At 38.4% G+C, this 22,629-nt stretch overlaps 1 protein-coding gene across 1 annotated transcript; it reads left to right on the forward strand.

The window, feature by feature from the left end:
- The first annotated feature begins 91 nt into the window (after positions 1-91).
- Positions 92-22,009, forward strand: LOC100368877 (DNA topoisomerase 3-beta-1). The gene is made up of 17 exons (XM_085499827.1): positions 92-107; positions 1,320-1,394; positions 1,645-1,722; positions 2,324-2,443; positions 2,948-3,115; positions 4,042-4,176; positions 10,126-10,235; positions 10,816-11,016; positions 12,050-12,133; positions 12,847-12,970; positions 13,417-13,599; positions 14,686-14,895; positions 17,938-18,155; positions 18,763-18,943; positions 19,200-19,399; positions 19,686-19,794; positions 20,903-22,009. The coding sequence occupies exons 2-17, from the start codon at positions 1,320-1,322 to the stop codon at positions 21,092-21,094; spliced, it is 2,388 nt and encodes a 795-aa protein (XP_085355953.1). The 5' UTR covers positions 92-107; the 3' UTR covers positions 21,095-22,009.
- Positions 22,010-22,629: the final 620 nt, after the last annotated feature.

The raw sequence follows: 22,629 nt of genomic DNA on the forward strand, positions 1-22,629 counted from the left end.
TTACGTATAGCTTTTCTCCAAACTCCTTGAACGAGGGGATACAATTTCTAAACGTATTTTCAAAATGGCTGCGCCCGTGGTTGAATGAGTTGCCGCTCTCCGAAAAAGTTACGTTTTTCCACTAACAACAAACAATCATGAAAACTGTATTTATGGTCGCTGAAAAGCCGCAGTTGGCACATTCATTGGCAAAGATATTGTCAAATGGACAATTAAATTCGAGGAAGGGATTCAACGGTGCTTGTTCTGTCCATGAGTACACCGGAAAGTTTCAAGGCGAACCTGCCAGATTCAAGGCAAGTGATTATACAGCCCCGACACTAAATCCGGCACAAAATGCAATATTGGCACAGCCCCGGCACTGTACTGTGGCATTGGCTGTGAGATCGAGCACGAGAAATAAGTTTAGTGACGTTTCGCCACAACGCTCTTTTGTCACAGCACAGTTTGAATAAAAAAAGTTTACCACTAGTATTCAGATTATGAAAAAACGACAAGTGTGATTATAAAGTATTCCGTTCAATTTCAAGAGACAAAATTATTCTACTTTAAAAGCAAGTAACAATTAAAGCCTCGGTAGAAAGTCCATGCAAAAATCGTGTTAATGGTTTGGTCTAGAATGGAGCATACTTTTAAATATCTTTCCAAGTGGTGTATATTAAGGCCTGGGTTTGGAAATTGGGCCACACATCGCTACCAAATCAGTACCCCCGACGCTCAGGAAGGGCGAGGACATTGCTTGTTCTTTTGAGATTACTGTTTTGTACATCTGTATACGTGAAATCATACAATGATAACAATTGTATTAAACAAAACATAAAACAGTGATGTTAGTTGTTACCAAAATATGTGTATCAAAACCGATGAACAGGAATGAAACAGCTTTATGATGAAATTACTGTCATCAGGCAAACAAACATTGGAGGGAAACGCTTTTGAAACGCATTTAGTTTATAATTTACCGGTAGTTAATTCAGTATACACATTTATTAGGAATCCAATATCATGTTTGATTACTGTGGAATCAAAAAAAGCTGACTACTGTAAACTGTTTTCACTGACAACAAATGTATGCAATTTCAGGATTTTATGGCTTTCGTGAAGAAAGAATTTTGTGAGAGTCAGTGACACTTCATGTAGTAGGATACCAGAGAAATTTTCACTGCTACAAAATTCAAAGAATTTCCAACATTTTATCTTTTGCAAAATTGAAAAGGTTTACAATATTTATTTGTTAGAACTTGAAAACAACTAAACTGTTGACCAGAAAAAGTCATTTTTGTTTTGGTTTTTAATAACTTATTTTAATTACCCTGTAGATGACCTCTGTTTGTGGTCATGTAATGGGACTGGACTTTGATGGAAGTTACAATAACTGGGATAAAGTTGATCCGGTAAGTGTAGACATGTAATGGGACTGGATTTGTGGTGAATATAAAGGTATTTTTTTTCTTGTGTATTGTTTTGATCTTCCTGAATGTTAGGCATATATATTTATTCAACAATAGAACACTAGTATAGTAATGCTTTTTAAACCTTGTACAAGAAAGGCTAAAATTAATAATTGGCTTTTTTTGACATATTACAGGATGTCAAGTTAGTCTAAACTGTTATATTCATTGTTTTTGTTTTTCTTTATAATAGGCAGAACTGTTTTCAGCCCCAGTTAGGCGAATTGAAGCTCAAGAAAAATTGCGTATGCCAGCTTTTCTTTCTACTGAGGTAAAGTCTTTTTATCTATTGTTTAATATGACCAGAAGCTTGATAATATGATGTTCGGTATGGATTAAAATCATGACAAACATTTAATATTTTTTATTTAAAAAAAATTGAATCACTGTTAAAACTTGAATACATTTTGCACACACACAAAAAAAATAATTCCTTTATGTATGCTATTACATGAAAAAATTATTAATTTGAGTTTTGACAGTATTAAGTGGTTGTATTCGTAAATTACAATGTACAGTTTGTATATGTACCTAACAGGAGATTTTAAATTCTTGTTCCTGACTTGTATTATGAACACTTTATGTATTACTGTAATGCATTTCTCTGAAGTCTACTATCCAAATATATGCCACATGAATAGCTACTATTGTTGTATATGCCAGAAAGTTGGATCATGCCACTCATGTTAATAATTACAGAATCCAATGCAAGGTTCCGTTGATAAACTTCCAAGCACTGAATAAAGTTGTTCCTCAAGTCATTGTACATGTGATCAACCCATAGATAGAAATTTTATGCTGCATCCTAGTTTTTTGACTTTTCAAATCAGTTGTGTACTATTGTACATTAATGCTTTTTATTTTTTTCATAGTCCAAGGGTTGTGATTATCTTGTTCTCTGGTTGGACTGTGATAAAGAAGGTGAAAATATCTGCTTTGAAGTCATAGATTTTGTTCAGCCAGTTATGAATAGACCATATGGCAGAGAACAGGTAAAACAGCCCTAATATTGCCCCATTATGTTGTTTGTCAAGTTTTCAAGTATATTACATGTAGAACATGTAGATGATTTTTCATTCTCTGCAAGATGATGCGTACTGAATGCTTGCCACGAAAATATAATTATTGAATTCAGATTCCCTTACTTCATCAAAAGGCGTGGAAATATTAACAACATTGAATCCCACTTGATGTTTTGATGTCACTATAACCACAGTCCCTCTATCTGATAGAGGGACTGTGCTATAACCTTTGTTTTTACGTTTGAGTTTGAGTTCACGCATAACACAGGATCTCGCAGTTAACAAAATGGCTATTGGACATGTATAGCATGTATATAGTTGTCTCGCTGCATGATTGTATGTTAAAGTATTTAAAGTATTTATTACCAAAAACATCAGTTTGTATCATTGGATTTTAAATGTTGTGAACATATTATAATCAGAATTTAGCATCTGTTTCTATAGTAATAAATGTATATTCGTGTATTCTTCTAGACTGTTTTCAGGGCTAAATTCAGTGCTATTACAGATAAAGATATCAAAGCTGCAATGAATAAATTGGTTGAACCTGATAAAAATCAAGCTTTGTCTGTTGACGCTCGTCAGCAATTAGACTTGCGTATTGGATGTGCCTTTACTAGATATCAAACAAAATTTTTTCAGGTAAGAATGCTATTGTTCGTATGTAAATGACAACTCAAACTTTTTGAATCAGGGATGAGAATTTTTCACTGATTCGTGAATTTCTAAGCTCCAGAGATCAATTTTCTGAAATGTCCAAATCCGAAGAGAAAATTGGGGGGGGGGGGGGGGGGGGTAAGAATACAAATCTTGTTCATTCACCAGAAGTAAACATGCTGTTGGGTCATTCTTGTCGACTGCAAAAGGCCTGTATCCGTGTATGGTCGAAGGGAGACAACTCGCGGTGTCTCCAATGCGGAATGTTCGCGACTATTTTCATCAGTGCAATCATTCAATCAGAAGTGGTTTTGGAAGTGTTCAAAGTAATATGTAGCAATTAACATAATTGGCTGGGTTTGTTCTGACAGCAAATCAGTGAAGAGCTTTCATTTTTTCTTTTCACCAACGTTGCCATTTTATTGTTTCAACTGTTAGCTGCGTTGGATCGTTGTTTCAGGCAGCGATAATGGTAAAATTGGTTACAAAAGACAATGACTCAGCTGTGCGAAAGATCGATAAACACATTAACATTAACAAATTTCATTGGACGTTCAGTGGTAACTGAAAAATTGAGTGACTTCATCAGCAAGCGTGAGGTCCCGGGAAAGGCACAGTGTCTGTATTGTTACAATTTGATCAACTACGGTTCTCAGACCCCGGCTACTTTACTTTCAGCTAAAAATTAAAATTCTCATTCTCATTCTTGTTGAATACCCGGCAACCATTTTGTTTTTCAGAGCCAGCCTTTAGATGTCCAATTGATTATTTTCATAAAAAGCTATTGCTGCCCAATTTCATTGCAAAAACGAAAAGAAAATATTTAGATTTTTCACTATCATTCATCAAATTTCTGATACTAGTTATTCAATGTGATCACAACAAACACCACATTGCTGTTATTTTTTCAGGGCAAGTATGCCGATTTAGATAGTACTTTGATATCATATGGACCATGTCAGACACCTACACTGGGCTTCTGTGTGGATAGACACGATAAAATACAGTCTTTCAAGCCTGAAACATACTGGGTACTGCAGACTCAGGTGAGTGTTATCAAATGTGACACTGTTAGGAAAACTAACAGAGCAGAGTCTGATAACCACATCAATACCTAATATCTGTTTTTTGTGTTTTCATACATGTGTTTTAACTTTGTTTGATGCAAATAAACCAAAGTCACTAACTGTGCACACATTGTTATTTGAATAAATGTAAGCATCAATTATTAAACATTACCACGACCTTTAATATTATATAGGCTTGGATAGGATAGGCCTGGATAAGAGTCACTAATACATCACCTGCTGATGAATTGGGGAGAACAGGTGATATGTTAACAGTCTGGGGCATAGTCACCATGCAAGCTATGCCAATGTCACTGTCATTCATCAGTAAATTTGGAAAGGAAAACTATTTTCCTGTAATACATGTACCATGATATCTGCATTAGAAGCTGCATCGCACCCATTTATTTTGAAAAATTGAGAAACAAAAAATCACAATTTCTCATATGTGTAGAAGCTCTAATAGAAACTGTATCCCCTCTATTGCATTGTACCATTTTAATAGAAACCGTGGTTTCCATTAAAGACAGATTTTACAGTACATCCTGTGATCTTCTTAGAAGATTTTGAGTTATTGACTTACTCCTAAAGTCTATACAAATGGGAAGTAACTTTGATTTTCTTTACTTTTCTTTACTTTATTCAAAAAGACAAGCTGGGTCATTCATCATAATTGTTACGCTTGTGTTCGTATTATGAGGAATGCACAAACAAATTTAACTGGTGTCATGTCTTGGCAGTAATGGGATTAACTTTTATTCAGTTCATTTTACCAAAGACAGTTTTTCAAAATGAACTATCTTAGGGTAGAATTCTACTCATGAATTTGTTACATGTGCATTTTACATTTACATTTTATGTCAAAATCTATCTACAATTAATCGTAAAAAACTGTAAAAAACTATGCATAAAATATCATTTTAGCAATGGTTTCAATAAACCGTAATGTTAAAAACCAATTAAAAATATTGTCAATTCTTCATTATCCGAGACACTACATATCCTTTTTTAAGATATATATACTCATAGAAAACAATGGTAAAATGCACAAACCTAGACAAACATGCAATTACACTGTCAATATTTTCCAAACTGAGTATGATGACTTACTTTTGTGTAATCTTCTACCTTGAATAGAATAATTCACAACGTTCAATTACCCACCATAGACTCCGGTCAGTCAAAATGACTATTTTAAACTGTAGGCATTAATCAGTGATTCTGCTGGTGACGGAGAAATAGAATCTAGGTCAGGGGAAGCCCCATGACCCCAAGATTCTTTTACCCCTTACGTCACGAACCCATGTGACCAAGGCCACATGGCAGCGCCACAGGTAGCCGTCAATCACTCTTCTTTTTTCTCCGCCTCGTCGGGGAATGATTCTGAGCGGCTCTGCCTGGCTTTGTTGCTTTTTCCTGTCCGGGTTTCTAGCGTGGGTCATCGCCGCAGCCGTGGCATCCGAGATTCTAGCTGGTAGAATAAGTTTTACTTGTCATTTTTACCCTCGTGTCATTTTCCCCTTTGTGTGTAGTATTTTTCACAACAAAGAGATTAAAACCCGGCGCCACTACGCGGCGGCATCTTTTACAACTGTATTTCGTTTTCCCTCATGCATGTCGTCTTTTATTTACAATGTATTTAGCAATATATAGATGTAATGACAGCACCAGGGCTCGCTGCCGTTTTCTTTCCGGCCTCCTTGTGTTTCGAGTCGACCGTGCAGTGGTTATATTCAGAATTTACCAGCATAGAACCTGCATCCGAGATACTTTGTCATAGCTGCATGCGGGGTTCTGGGTTTTTTTGCCTAAAGGTGTGTGTGTTTTCACTGGAGTTCTGAGGCCTAAGATTTTCTTTCAAAGCCATCAAAATCGCTGAGACTGACCGCGTCACAGCAAGGTTGCACGTCCAGTAAACAAATCGGTTAAAGTGAGTTGCATGTTTTGCATGAGTGAAAAGTCCTCACACTCGGCTACCGGTGCTTCGTGTACCGAGACGTCGAGTAAGAGGCCCGATGGTGGAGGTACCGATATTTTTCTTGGTCTCCCCGGCATCCTCACAGTCTGTTTTTTTCAGGCACTGGTTTACCCGATTTTACCGGCTGCAGCGAGGCTGTGCCCCTGGAGGCTTTCCTCCTATGGGGCTCATTGCGGGTCCCATTGGGGGGGGGGGGGGCGCATGTGTTCGGTGAGTGGCCAGGTAACAACTTAGTGACTACTTCAGGCCTTGGGGAACTCACCTCATGGGGGAAGGGAGCACCCTCCCTCGCAACTGCCAAACACATGGCCACATATCCCTGTCGTACACAGATTGCGCCGGTGTAGTCCGGTTTGGAGACAGTGGGTGATCGATCCCTGGACCTTTCCAGGTGGTGACATCCTGTCACGGCATACCGCTGAAATCTTCATTTCCCCCTGTCAGTGTCTTCCCTGTTGTGCACTGCCAGGGAACTCAATCAGACAGGAAGTAGCAGTTTGCTGGGAAAGGACGCCATACACAGGGTACATCAGCCGGAACTAAGTCCAGGCTTTACCCAAATGTGTTCGTAGTACCAAATCTACAAGTGGCGGGCGTCCAGTTCTGGACCTAGGCAGACTGAATCTGTACGTGCTCCTCAATCAGTTCCACATGGAGGCACCATTCAGGGTTCTTCTCTCCATCCACCATTTCGACTGGCTAGCCCCCACTAGACTTAAGCGGGGCCTACCTGCACATACCGATGCACCCAGCGAGTTGCCATCTCATTCGAATTGCCCGGCTGGGCCAAGTATTCGATTTTTTGGGTGCCCCCTGTTCGGGTTAGGCACAGCGACCTACGTGTTCACCCGAGTGATGAAAAAGGTAGTGCTGCTGCCTCACCAGATGTCGGTACATCTCAGTCCGTACCTAGACTACTGGTTACAACCCGGGCAAGGGGTTAATAGCCAAACACGTCAGGCTAACACAGGATTTACTTCACCAGTTGGGCTCGTTAGTAAATCATCAAGTCCCACCTCGACCCAACACGCAGTTGGTGTCCCTGGACATGGAGTTTTGACACAGAGGTAAGCTTGGCTAATCAAGCGTGTTGCTTAGCGCTAAGGAGCCTAGCCGAATGCCTAGTCAGCGTTCCCTCAGTGTTCCTTCGAGAACTAATGCGAATCATCGGAATGATGACCTCAGTTCAAAGGGTCGTTCCCCAGGCCACACTATGCAGCCGCCAGGTATAACGCTTGTTATAATGCCGAGCTCTCCTATGGGAACTAGATAGGCGGGTTTCGTTCTCGGACCAAGTAAAGGAAGCCCTGCCCTGGTGGTCGTCACTGGCCAACCTCGGACAGGGGGGCTCCTTGGACCCGCTCGCCGCAGGTATGACTCTGGTAACAGATGCCTCCCCCCAGGGTTGGGGAGCGCATCTATTGGACCAACAAGCCCAAGGATATGGCCCCTGCATTAGTTTTGGGACTACCATATCAACCGGCTCAAACTGAGAGCAGTGTACTTAGCACTACCATGCTTTCTACTCGTAGTTCGAGACCACAGAGTCCTGCTCCGCACAGGCAACGTAGCAGTGGTCTCCTTTAAGAAGGAGGGGGGACGCCTTCAGTCCTAGTGGAGCAAATCCTCCTTTGGTGCCTGGAATACAATGTGGAGCTAACTGCACACCACCTTCCAGGGGTGAGGAACAGTCTGGCGACGGCCTTTCAGAACGGCTTTGTCTCCAGAACACGGAGTGGCTGATACCCCAGTGGGTAGCCTCCAGGCTGTTTCGCTGTGGGACGGTCCAAGGTTGGATCGGTTTGCCGATCCCCGGAACACCAAGCTCCCGACGTACGTAACACTCCTGCTGACTCCAGGAGCCTGGGCCAGGGTCGCTTTGCTAACCCCGTGGACCCACTTAGTTGTGTACGCCTTTTCCTCCCTTCCTGCAAGTTCACCGGGCACCGGAGAAAACTTTGACAGGTGCACACCTGCATATTATCATTGGTCGCACCCAATTGGCCAAGCAAGGCCTAGATTCCACTTCTGTCGGAAATGCTAGTCGAAACACCAGCAGTGCTTCCAGACTTACCGGACCTGCCATCCCAACCAGATGGCGCACTACCAACGAGCCCAGCAGGTATCACTTAGAGGCTCTCAGTAGACCCGCACATACGAAAGCCTTATCTGAGCGGGCTGTCAACGTCCTGGCCAGGGCGAACAGGGATTCCACCAACGCGGCCTACATTTCTAGGCTGCGAGCATACACTGATTGGTGTAGTGGAAGGGAGATTGATCCATACCATCCCTCTATTGGCCAGGTAGCAGGCTCCTTCGTCCACCTGTTTGATGAAGTGGGTTTGTCCTACGCAGCGTTCGTTGGCTACAGGTCGGCCTTGTCCCCCACCACTCAAAATGTACGGGAACAAGACTAGCCGATTGTCCTATTATTAGGAGACTATTTACTGCTTTCCAGACGCCAAGACCCCATACAAGGGAGCCGCCCAACTGGGACTTGTCGGCTGTGTTGTCTGCTCTAAGCAGACCGCCCTTTGAGCCTCTCCGATCAGCACCACTCAAATTTTTGACATGGAAAATAGTCTTCCTACTGGCCCTCGCCTCAGGTAGGCGTCGGCCAGAGCTGGGGGCATTGTCCTTCTTTGATGATGTACCGCTGTTATGGACAATCAAGTTGTGCTAAAGACACGAATCTGGTTTCTTGCCTAGAACCAAATCCCAGGACACGATCCTCACCCGATCGTCATCCCCCGGCTGTCAAATTTTGCCTGCCCGGAGGGTCAGGAGGAATTGCTTCTCTACCCGGTTCGAGCACGGAGTTGCCACCAAACCGTACTAAGGATTTGGAACGGGGTGCCAGGAACATATCTTTGTGTTATGGCCCAGGCAGGCAGGATAGGCCGGTGGTTTACTGCGACTGTATTAGAGGTGAATAATACTTCATCTTCCTCGACACAGAGCTTGCAGAGACACCAAGTACGAGCACATGAGGTCTGTGCGATTGCTAATTTGCTAGTGCTAGCGTAAGGTGCCCCCTCTAGCACACATGGAGGCTTCTGATGAAGCAGAACGTCTTTATCAACTACCACCTAAGAGACACCGAATCCATTGAAAAGGGTCTCTCTAGGTTGGATCCCGTCGTAGCGAGTCAGTCTTGGTTTGCTGACCCAGAACGAACGACCGCTAGGGTCCCTGTGCATAGGCAATAAGTCATTTCGGCATTTTATGCGAACAGATTTCTCTACCATCAGCACTCCCCAGGAAGCTCCCAGGTCCTGCTTTGCGGCCTATGCCCTCATGCAGAACTGTTTCGGTCTTTACTTCGAAAGCTTAATACCCCCCAGAATTGGGTTGGGGTCTAGCTTTCTCGGGCACATCGAAACCTGTCACCGTAGCAGCATTTTGGCTTCTTGCTCCGGGGACAGCACAGGCAAGGTGAGACACCACCCTTTTTTGGGTCCTAACTAGTGTTTCGAGTTTGTTTTCATCCCAGACTGGGAAAAGACTTTCATCATTTTTTCTGTTTGCTCAGAAAAACCTGCCACCTATCAGTGTCTGACTCTGCCTACAGTTCAAAATAGTCATTTTGACTGACCGGAGTCCATGGTGGGTAATTCAACGTAGTGAATTTTTGTCTAAGTCCTCGAGGCGGAGAGAAAGGAACCAGAGTGATTGACGGCTATCTGTGGCACTGCCATGTGGCCTCGGTCACGTGGGTTTGTGACGTAAGGGGTAAAAGAATCTTGGGGTCATGGGGCTTCCCCTGACCTAGATTCTATCTCTCCGTCACCGGCAGAATCGCTGATTAATGCCTACAGTTCAAAATAGTCATTTTGACTGACCGGAGTCTATGGTCGGTATGAACTATGTGAATAGGCGGGTTCGGAGAACCCTTGCCTAATTTTCATTGTATTCAACATACATTGCAACATTCGATATCTCCTTCCTAGGTAAGCTACAATAACAAGACATTCTCACTGGATTGGGAACGAGTTAGATTGTTTGATAAAGAAGTAGCACAGATGTTTATCAATATTGTGAAGGCTGCCAACGAAGCAGAGTATGTTTCTATCTTTACAGTTGTTTCATCAGAATTTTGAATGAAAATTTTATATCAAATGTTGTTCTTTTGTACTTGTTTTATCACTTTATACTAGTAAACCTTTAGTCATTGTGATCCCTGCAAGACATGGACTAGAAACTTGATTAGCTGCTTTTGAATGGGATATCATTTCTACAGTGTTGCAAAACATATATCAAGTGCAGCAATGTTTATAAATTTACTAGTAAAGTTAGAAACCTATTACAGAAATGTATCCACATACAGACAACGTTTTAGTTCACAGTTCTGTTGCAACAACTGTAAATCAAACAATTCAATGTATTTCTTTCACTTATACATATCACATCTGTTTCCAGTCATCTTTAGGATGTCCAGCTTAAATATTTGTATATTCCTAAACTTACATGTACAGCGATTTGTTATTATTTAGTATGACCAAACATGTATGACCACATCATTCATATATCGCCTGCTTCTGACACTGCCCCCCCCCCCCCATTCGTTTCGGCTATCTGTGGTTTCTTTCAACTGGTGACGTGTTAACGCCACTTGTAATTTTTAAACTATTTTGCTCCAGAGTTGTAAATATCAGCCAAAAAGAGAAATCTAAACAACGTCCACAAGCTTTGAACACTGTAGAACTGATGCGTGTTGCTAGTTCGGGACTCGGTATGGGACCACATCACGCTATGCAGATTGCCGAACGACTCTACATACAGGGCTATATTAGTTACCCTAGAACTGAGACATCACAGTATCCAGAAAGCTTTGATCTCAGGTGAGTTTATCCAAATCTTGCATAGATCCTACAAAGAAGACAGTAAAGTTTTATTCAGGTTTAATTACATATTACATACATATACAACTGTATAACATACAAATACATATATTTGGATGTGATGCCACTATTACTTCTTAGTACCTCATTAAAATGTAAGGTATAAAAGTGATACATATGTATTTATACCAAACTATAGTCAGTGATGATTTCTTATTTGATATTGTCTTCAAATTATTCTATGCTGTTTATGAAGTCTAGGAAAAGCTATTTATATTTCTCATTGTATGTTGGCGTCCATTAGCCATGACTTTGAAACTCTGCATGAAGGTAACCTGAGTGTTTCTCCCTCAGATTTGTTCACTTTATGACAATAACTCAAATTTATGGGAGTGAATATTTTTCTAATATTTTGTTTAACAAAAATATTTTTGATGACCTCTTGAAAACTGCCAGCTCAATTTCTTTATTATTTGAAATGTATACTTTACATTGTAGGTGGACCTCTCTCAGATTTGTTTTCATTTATCACAATAATTTTAATTCTCTAACTTCTGTGAATGTTTTTGCAATTTTTGGTAAAAGTGTTATTTTCGACTTCTTGTTAAAAGTGGTACCCCTGACAGCTTTGATAAATTACATGTTGGTACCTTAGGTGGACTTCTTTCAGTTTTGGTCATTTTGTAACAATTTTCACAAACTGTGGATCTACAGTGCAGTGTTAACAACACTTTAGCAGCATGTTAGCATCATGCAAACACAGGCACATTATTTCTAGCATTGTTTGTATATCATTGCTTGCCTGCTTGCTTGTTTATTTTACCCTGTGGAGAATTTTTACAGGTTGTGTGATCTGACTTTATCCCCCCCCCCCTCCCCCGTACTTATAAACATCGTTCTAGGAAATATCAGTAAAAGCAGGCTTTCACATTATATCACTGTATGGGTAACATTGCAAGCTCTAAAAATGTAAATATGACTATTATGGAGCCCATCACTATTACAGTCATTAAAACTCTGATTTCATTTACAGAGGAACACTGAGGCAGCAAGCATCATCTTCAGATTGGGGTTCAGAGGTCAGGCAGCTACTTAGTGAAGGTATTTCAAAACCCAGGTGAGCATAGTAATGTGATTATCCTGCATATACAAGTTTAATATCTCAATCTTCGATAATCAAAAGTGAAAGCATCAAGATTGTTCATTGAACTTTATTGCAGTCGACTATAAAATTAATTTTTTGTGGAGAATATTTGATGAATCGCCTGGATTCATCATTACTCTTAATAAGTTCATATTTCACACTACAATACAAGTTTCATTAAAGATTTTATATGAATAATTTCAATGTTCAACTTTGATGAGTTCCAGTCATTACAGTAAAACTTTGTACGAATATTTTGTCTCAATTTCTTTGTAATTTTCTTTTCTTACACAAGTTGACCCGACTCTCCATTATTTGACTTGATAGGTAAAGCCGAGTATTTTACCAGATTCCTGGGTGGTGCAAGTCAAAAGTATTCATGAATTTCTGAATAGCCACCATCAATGAAATGATTTATCAATGTTTTGGCATCAAAAACGAAAGACTGTAAAAATCCATTAAAATATTCACTTTCAAGTAGAGATACAAACATTACTATAAATTTAACTAAAATATATATGTATAACAAAGGGGTTCTAAGATTATTCATTTATTTACATGGATTCTATAATATTTCATAAATTGTTACCCAATGTAAAATTATTTACAGGGAGGCAATAAAGTTCTTATTATTAATAGTATTATTATGTAATTGATAGTAATCACAGTATTATTGTTTTCATTAGAAAAGGTAATGATGCTGGAGACCATCCTCCCATTACTCCAATGAAAGGTGCCAGTGAAAGTGAATTAGGCGGGGGTGATAACTGGAGGCTATATGATTACATTACAAGACACTTCATTGCAACAGTAAGAAAATACATTGTAAACAATTCAGTTGAAATAATAAGTTCATGTTCATATATGTAATGCTTTCAAATATACTTATAAATTGTGTCCATCCAAATACTATGATTCAGTGTATGTATATGTGATGGAGAAATTACCAGATTTATTGTGACCATCCTAATTCTCTATGCACACCAAAACTGCAACTGATTGAGCTGAGGATCAAGACCTGAGAATGAACCACAAATCTGTTTTTCTTGTCTCTGACTTGCTACCACTGTCTAATGCTCCATATGTACTTCCAAAGTAGCTGACTAATGAAGCAATGAATGCGCTAAACACTGGTCGATGACAGCTTTTAAATGCTGCCACATCTTCTGTTCATGTTTCTTCATCAAAATAACCGCAAGGGATGAGGCAGTGCAATGTAACATGTTTTATCAGTTGTCTCCTTTGTTTTTCCACAGATTAGTCCTGAATGTAAATATTTGCAAACAACAGTGAAATTTACAATTGGGACAGAGTCGTTTTCCTTGACAGGCAAAACTTTGATTGATGCTGGCTTTACAAAAGTTATGCCTTGGCAGGCCATTGGTGCTGATGAGAAATTACCACAGTTCAATAAAGGAGATAAATGTGCTATAAAAGAGGTGATGACAAAAACCTAAATATGTGCTATAAAATTAATGTTTATGTATCACTTTTTGCTTTCAATCGCTTGTGCTGTGGTATTGATATGACAGTAACAAAGCAATATGCACATGAGAATTTATACAATAACTTTCTAGAACATGAACCTGGTCTTTATTTATTATTAGCCTCCATCAAGTACAACCTTGAATGTGTGTTTGTGCATGGAAGGTACTAGGGAAGGAGAGAGGACGGGTTTTAATCAGACTGCAAAATAGACAGCAGTATACATGCGCAGAACGATTGACATAGGTCATAACATCATAGGGCAAGGCATGCCACTCAAAACAAAATACTTGTTAGGTTAGTTATTTTCCAGTGCCAGTAAATGAACTGCTCCATTCCTGTAGTAAACAAACAAAAACACGCCCTGTTGTTTCAAGAAGTGTTTGAATGGTCTAAGTGGGGCTTTGTACACTTTCAGATAAGCTCAATCATTACATGTGCGATGTAGTTTACCGGTAGTTATGCCTTTTTGTTTCCAGTCAATTAATCACAATTAAATACGCAGTGTGTGTGTGAAATATGGTTCTAGGACCCTGGTAGAATCATAGATAAAATATTATTTCACAAGGATCTGTGATTTGGTCATGTTGTGTGACTTTGGTGTCTATCAGATTTTGCATTTTTAGGTTCATATATCCAAGAAGTCAGATAAAATAATCTAAATTTGTTTCATTTGTCCTAATAATAACAATGTACAAATTCTACATATCCTTATCTTTGCGTATTGTAAATGCCATTATATTAGTAGTAGTTAATATGTGTACAAGACAAACCCCAAGTCAGTCTGAACATTGGCTTCCCTCAGCACAACTAACACTCTTTCAATAAAAATGATAGAGTGCGCTTTTTCAACTGCAGTAGAAATTAGCAGGTATTCAATATCTGATGTACAAAGCGGTTTCTTTTCATTACACCATTCAGCTATATGACTGAGTAGTTTAATTATTATGTACTGACTGCTAAAACTTTCCTACCTAATGAATCAGAAGCTTGAATCAAACCAAAGTAACTGAAATTCAAATATTTCCTTTTTTTATCAGGTTAAATTAACAGAAAGACAGACTACACCACCAGATTACTTGACAGAAAGTGAACTGATAACTCTAATGGAGAAGCATGGTATCGGCACAGATGCTAGCATTCCAGTCCATATTAATAACATATGCCAGAGAAATTATGTATCAGTTGGTTCTGGAAGACGACTGATTCCAACCACGCTTGGTATTGTCTTAGTACATGGTTATCAAAAGGCGAGTACAACTCATGATAATTTTAATCATCAGTGACAAATCGTCATGAACTTCCCAGGTTCGGATAAATCATTTACTGGTATAATTACAGTGAGAAAGTCAAAATAAATTGATCAGGAAAACTGTTATCTTCCTATCAGTCTCAAGTGCAGCATTGCAATATTCCTGGGATCATTGTCACCGGTTTTTGTTATGAACTTTAACTGTTATATTGAAAGTGCCATTGTGCTCAAATTTAAAATGATTTTCATCAAATGATAATTTACTGTGTTAAAATATAGAACACGCATATGATTCAATAATTTACCATTTCATACATCATGCAATTATTATCAGTTCATTTTTAATCCAAGGTCACAAATGCCATTTGAAAATGGTTGTGTTCAGAAGCCTTGGCTTATTGGGATTGAAAGTGACAAAGTCAAAACAAACACCGCTTGTCCTAGGAATATCACAATGCTGCAAGGGAGATGGAGATTTTCTTGATCAGTTTATTACAGCTCCTGCTGTAAGAAAGGAGTTGCAATGACATTTGTATAATCTTGTCTCTCAAGTTATCAAATTGTGTAAATTTCTAGCAATGAAAATAGACAAAATGCATTGCATATACCGTACTCGACCGCATAGACACCCACGCTAAGCGCCCCATCCCCCACTTTTGGGATGTTTCTAATTTCGGGTTCATGTTCAGCTAACCGCTCATCCTCTTCAAATTGCCCTTAATTTGACTGTCTAATCATAAAACTCGGTCTTTAAACATTGTTTAACTTTTCCGAATACTGGTAATATGATACAGCGTGGATATCGACCGCTGTGAATCTGTTGTGAATGCATAGAAAACGGTAATTGTTGGTAAACTACGCTTCAACAATGACCTGTTAACAAAAGTATATATCGGTACTTCATGCCATATTCAGTTTACCTATCAAAAATTGCTAGTTACCAGTTTTTAAAAAAAATCATGCTGTTTATTTGCCGAAATCAATGATAACCTGTACTGCGACATTGATTATTTCACTTTTGCATCGCATTACCAGAAAGTCTTCGAGAATTTCCAAAAGATTGCATTGGTGCAACACAGCATTCTGATTGGTTAATAACAGAGTTGACCCATTAGGCCAAAGGCCATTGTTGTAGGTCAAATAATGCTAGAAAACATCATGGCAGAAAGTGGTTTTGATGGAGAGTTTGCGTATGATCCAACACCATCGACAATGAAAATAATGAACTAAAATTTCCATTTGCTCTCTTTTCCCCGAGTGGTGCTCTGGTAAGCCCCCACCCTTAAATATTCACAGTTTTTTAGTTGAGGACACTGGGTGCTAATCCGAACGAGTACAGTATATTTGAAAACAAATCAATATAATAGAGTACTGTAGTAATGTTTAATTAGCCACCCTACCACCCCCAAATCAAGGAGACAAAGGATGTTTTCTTGCTGTCAACATTAGAAAAAATCATTTTTAATTATACCCAAAATGGCAGAATGTCTGAGTGTTTCTTACAGCAAAATTATTGTCTGAGATGCAAAACTTCAAGGTCAATACCGTACAAGAACATAAATTTTGATATTTTGTGTATAACCTTGTTATTAAACAAATGTATATGTCTTTTATGAATGGAAACAAAAACAAATTGAAACAGAGCAGTCTAAAGTAGCCTGCATCAGACTAACGCCTGATAGAATTGTGCATGTCTCATCTGCAAGATCAATACTGTGAATTCGCCTTCTTGCAATGAGTTTCATTTTGTGGTTAGGTGACTGTTTTCATTGGGTGGAAATTTGCCAGCACCTTATCACACATTATGTCAATAAACAATAAACTCTCCTGTGAATGGTTACTCTTTGATGGCTGTCACTATCTGACGCTCCTGCAATTTGATTGGTACTGACAACAAATCGATGAGGAAAGTGAAAAACTATATCGTTCTGTCAGGCATGTGTTGGGTTTGGAGCATCGCAGAGGGCGTAACTCACGCGACCTTGCCAGGCTACAGTTTAAATTTGCATTTATACAGTTTTGGGCAGGGGGGGATTGGCACGAGAGGGCGCCATCTGATCTGAATGGAACGTTTCAACGTCAGTCGTCCGTAGCCCATCGTCAAGCAACAACGTCCCGTTTACGAACAGATAAAATAATTTCAGCCATTCCTTTACAGAATAATCCTCAACAAAACTTAGAAACATTTCATAGACAAATACAGGCTCCAAAATTATGTCTATTTCAAAACAATTCAACCGACAACCAGTTTGACGCCACAATTTCTTGCTGGAGCCCGAGTTCTACGCGTGATTTTATTGCGTTCAAATCTGTTCCATTTCAAACTGTGCATGCACACACACTGTGGTTCATTGAAATGCATACTAATTAGGTAACTTGTCACTGATAAAAGTCACCGAAAACATTTTGAGCAATTTTGAGCAATAGTACTAGAGTGAAATATAAACGTGCCTCTGCATTCTCCATGAATTTTATAACTTGCTATGATCATGGTAAAGAGAAAACCTGTGTTTAATTTCAATAGTTAGCTGGAGTCTGATCGAAAACGTGTCTCAAAAATTACCTTTACATCATTTTTCCGATTATTTTTTCAGCTCGTAACGATAGAATCAATCAATTTAGAACTAACATGTATGCTATCGGAAAGCATTTTGGCACAATTTTACTAAAAAAGATGAGTTTTTCATTGCTCATGAATATTAATTTATGCAAATGAGACGAGTATTTCAACCAATCGTGTCATGCAACCCCCCCCCCCCCCCCCCCCCCCCCGTTTTGGGTTTGCAACTGACAACACTCATTTGCATAACAGCTGGAACACCCCTCGGCTTCACCATCCTCTGCAGCACTTATAGCCTGCTGTTTCAAATGCGAACTGTATTTGTGTATACTTTGAGGTATCCTCGTAATAACCTCATATTATTCTATACTTCATCTTTGCTAAACTTTGATAATTATTGTAGAACACTTGCCTTCCTAAATAAATAAATTATTAAATGTATGTCATTGATAATTAAGTCCTCCAATGTTTATCTTACAGATTGACCCTGATCTATCCCTGCCCAGTATGAGGTCTGCTGTAGAAGAGCAGTTAAACCTGATAGCGGTTGGGAAAGTTGACTTTAATACTGTACTGAAACATACTGTAGATATCTTTACCAGGAAATTTCAATATTTTGTAACTCAGATCAATGGCATGGATGAATTGTTTGAAGTGTCTTTCTCTCCTTTGGCTGCAAGTGGTAAACCTTTATCTAGGTAGGTCATTTGCTTATTAAATATTTAATTTACATATATATAATTTGCATGATTAATAATTTAATACAATAGACCCAATTTTGATTGTCTGAGTTATCCATATTGATTGCCAATCTGTATGCATCATTTATGGTCTGTTTTCAGGCATATTGTGAAATCTCAACCAATATTTAAACATCTGTCTGATAAATTTTATTTTAGTGAATGTGTAATTTGAATATTTTTTATTTGATTTGCATGTAACTGTTGTGTACTCATGAAGGCCAGTAGATGCCACTGTTTACATTTTATTTCTCATATAAAATTATTTTATTGCTGTAAAAACAACTTAATTTAAATTTAATTTAGAATTAGAATTAGAGAATTTAAAAACACAACAGGTATTGAGAGAAAGGTTCAAAAAAAAATTGTGTGAGGGCAGCTAAACTTATTTGCATGAAAACGATGACAATAGTAATTTCCCCCATACTCGGGTGGCTGTTTTGAACTGAAATGTAGTCAGAATAATTACAACTGGGGTTTAGAATGGAACAACTTGAAAAACTCCCATGTCAAAATGTGTACGTCTTTCATAATTCTTAAATATTAATGATGGTATACTTTGTAGGTGTGGCAAATGTAGAAGATATATGAAGTATATCCAAGCTAAGCCCAGTAGATTACATTGTTCTAACTGTGATGAAACGTACAGTCTACCAATGAATGGTACAATTAAACTATACCAAGAACTCAAGTGTCCTTTAGATGATTTTGAAATGGTTTTATTCTCTACTGGATCTAAAGGAAAAGTATGTATGGCACTTAAATTTACTTCAGTATGGGTAAAACCTTGTGTGCATTTGGACTCGCATTTATTAGGTTTTGGTGCATTTGGGGACATGTAATCTCGCACACCCTCGTGCTTGAAATGCTATGAAAACACTATTTTGTCTACAATATGCACCTTTACTTCATTTATGATGTATTTTATGCTGTGTTGTCATTATATACAAGTATTTACCTAAATATTGCCCTTGTTACATCGCTACTCATGTTTTTTTGCAGAGTTATCCGCTATGTCCATACTGTTTCAGTCATCCAGCATTTCAAGGGATGCGTAAAGGCATGGGTTGTAATGAGTGTACACATCCCACCTGTCAACACTCTGTGAATTTATTAGGCCTAGCTCAATGTTTTGAGTGTGAAGATGGAATCCTGGTGCTAGATCCTACATCGGCACCCAAGTGGAAGGTAGCTTGTAATAAGTGAGTAATATTGCCATTATTATGGTTGCAAGTGGAATGTATTTATCATTATTAACCCTTGGACCACCATTGTCAACTTTCAACACCATCTACAAAATAATTTTGCAGTCTGCTAGTCTACCTGTGAAATGGTGAAAAATAATTGAAAACCTTTTGATCAAAAACTAAAAGTAATATCTGAATCTGTCTGTATGGCCCAAAATTGTATGTTATCGTTTCGTCTCATCTTTTGTCTGACAAGTACGTCAAGCAAGTGTTTTCAGTTTACTTTCTCTCCACTTTATAGATGTAATGTGATAATGAAACTCTTTGAGGACGCCCATCGTGTTACCGTGTCAACAGAAGACACATGTGAAAGTTGTGGTTCCAACATTATTAATGTAGATTTTAATAAGGTAAGGAGAATTGCATCAATATATTGGTGTTAATTTTGTTGTCATGATTATCACAACTATGAATATTTGGTTATTGAAAACCTGATTTTAAGAATACAACATTTTATTTGGTGCTTCATACAAATGTACTATTTGCAGGTATGCACACTGTTTATTTTTGCTATTTTTTATTTGAAACATTGCTTTAACATCAAGTCTTTTGACCAATTACAGCAAGTTTCAGAAGTATTGGGGCAGCCAATTTGCAAACTCACTAGCGAATTGGCTAACTGCTTGGGTTTTGACTAAACAGTTGGCTTTTGAATCCCGTTGGCGCCGACTCGTGGCCGCGTCCACTCTGGGCGAGTCTAAGTTGCATTAGGAGACATAGAATGCTTTTACGTAGCTTGGTAGGAGCATGTCTAGATTCCCCTGAATGATTTACTTTGTTACAAGGTGTGATAATGTAAAAGTTTCCCTGGTAAGCCAGAGAATGGCTACAGTCAGCTGGCGTAAAGCGATAATATGATAAATGCGATTAATCCGCCGATATTTACTATATGGGGGTAGCCATCTTGAACACTGCCTGAAACTAAATAAAGAGACACGTTGATAAACAGTTTCCTAGAAATCAGGAAGAAAATGACAAACTTTCACATCTAAATGATTCGTCGGGGTAACATTAGCCAACCGCTAAAAAAATCGACCTCATTACACATACACTTTCCCTGGTATATTTGAAAGCGAAATCGTCATCTAACTGTGGCTGATTAGCTGCTAAAGTATGACGACGGTCCCCTGCTGTTATATAGATTGCCCAGAATGACCACAAGACAGCGCCAGTGAGATCCGAAACCCAACTGTTTAGTCAAAACCCATGCAGTTGGCCAATTCGCTAGCAAGTTTGCAAATTGGCTGCCCCAATACTTCTGAGACTTGCTGTAATATACAGTTAACAAACCTTTTACATGGAGAAATCACATACATTGCAGTGATATTATATTTTGTGTTTCATGTATATGTACTGAATTTCACCAATCCATTTTCAACACATTCCATTTGTCTATCCTGTTAATTGTGAATTATTTGTGAAATACTTTACAAGTTGTATAAATTATTGCTTTAACAGGCCAAGAACCCTCTGGGCGGTGATCAAACTCAACACTCTGGCTGCTTGTTCTGTGATCCTATCTTTATACCGTTGATTGAGACGCAACATGCAAGATCTGCTTCTAGAGGGCGAGGGGGAAGGGGTAGAGGAAGGGGGCGTGGCAGAGGTAGGGGGCGTGGCAGGGGTAGAGGAAGAGGGCGAGGACGGTAACACTGCTGTTCTAATCATACTCTTACTTTTACACTTGAAACAACGCTGTTCGATTTCTATTGTTCTTAGTGATTATTACAAATGATTGTAATCTTAGTACCAAAGCATTCACTATTATTGTTATATTTAATACTATTGCCTTCCATCTGTAAAACTATATATTTTCTTATTTCTATATAAAACCAAACAGCGAGGAAATTGTATGAATAGCGAATAGATAATGCCAAGGTTGTGAAACAGGAGAAAGTATCAGATAACTATGTAACTGATTCATAAATTAACTAAACTGGAACACGCCTACAGACACAGAAAATTACAAGACGACGTATTTCCGTCATTGCCACTATTATTTCACAATGTGGATATATTATTTTCTTTAGGGACGACGTCAAAAGATTGATGTCGAATAAAAAACTTATTTGCTTTAGTTTGGGGGTGGGGGGTCTTGACCTCAAAAAGTTTCCATCCTACAAAAGCGATTTTATTTTTTAATGAAGGAATTAAGTTTTTTATCCAACTTCGATCTTTTGACGTCGTCCCTCAATGGACATATCACTCAAAATAACTCTTTTGTACGTCACTGTGCATCTTATTAGAAGAAGCAACTGAAATGTAAATAAGAATACATTGATATCATTGCTTATATTTGAGTGATGCATTTCCTGTTTTATATTTCATTTTTCAGAAATAATTAAATGTATCACAAATAGATACACACTTGAATTTAGAAAATACGATATCTACTGATGATATCTAAAATTCACACATGATGCTAGTTAACATAGAATGCAGTATGATTTGAATCATGTTGTTAACATCACTTTCTATAAAAAAAAAATTCCAGATTATAGTTTTGCTTATTTATTCCTCCAGTGCAATTAGCAACAATAAATTCCTAGTGGCAAAAAAACACAATCTAGTGTCATTATTTTTACACTTCTCTATCATTGTATAATTATACACTTTTCCTATTGTGGTTGAAACTGATAGCACTTACAGCCATGGACAAACAACAATATGACAAGAACAGTGCACAAAGTAAGCTGTTGTGCTCACTTTTCATTGCAGTTTCCCAATAAATCTGTGTATTATAAATACCATATTTGTTCTATTAGTAGCCCCTATGTAAATCCAACAATGACAATGCACACATCTGATTAGGTTTGGGTTGAGTTGAAATCTGTGATTATTAATTTGCATGATAATCAGCCAATTTTAGCTTATTCATGGAAATCTCAAGAGTCGCATCTGTTGATGTAAAGGGCAGAATTATAGAGGTGTGGCAAATTCAAGGTTGCTAACTGACTGCTAATATCGAGGAGTCTTCTCAGATTCATTCTGTTATTGTGCTGAAACATGGAAGAAACATACATGGTTGATTTTGCTAATACATATGTAATATTTCAAATCATAATCAAATATCTTTGCTTATCTCGCCCAAGGTATTTCATGTTATCCTATGTAGGCTACAGTAATTTAGTCAATCTCAGCCACTCCCATGACCTCAAATGGTCGACATTCAATGTAAGCACTGG

This window comes from Saccoglossus kowalevskii, chromosome 1 (genome assembly GCF_978046115.1).
Source record: "Saccoglossus kowalevskii chromosome 1, keSacKowa6.1, whole genome shotgun sequence".
NCBI classification, from domain to species: Eukaryota; Metazoa; Hemichordata; class Enteropneusta; family Harrimaniidae; genus Saccoglossus; species Saccoglossus kowalevskii.

Coding starts and splice junctions, on each gene's coding strand:
- LOC100368877 (XM_085499827.1), top strand. CDS start 1,320: ATGACCTCTGTTTGTGGTCATGTAATGGGACTGGACTTTGATGGAAGT. Junction 2,444..2,947: donor GACCATATGGCAGAGAACAG/GTAAAACAGCCC, acceptor GTATTCTTCTAG/ACTGTTTTCAGGGCTAAATT. Junction 18,156..18,762: donor AGTGGTAAACCTTTATCTAG/GTAGGTCATTTG, acceptor TATACTTTGTAG/GTGTGGCAAATGTAGAAGAT.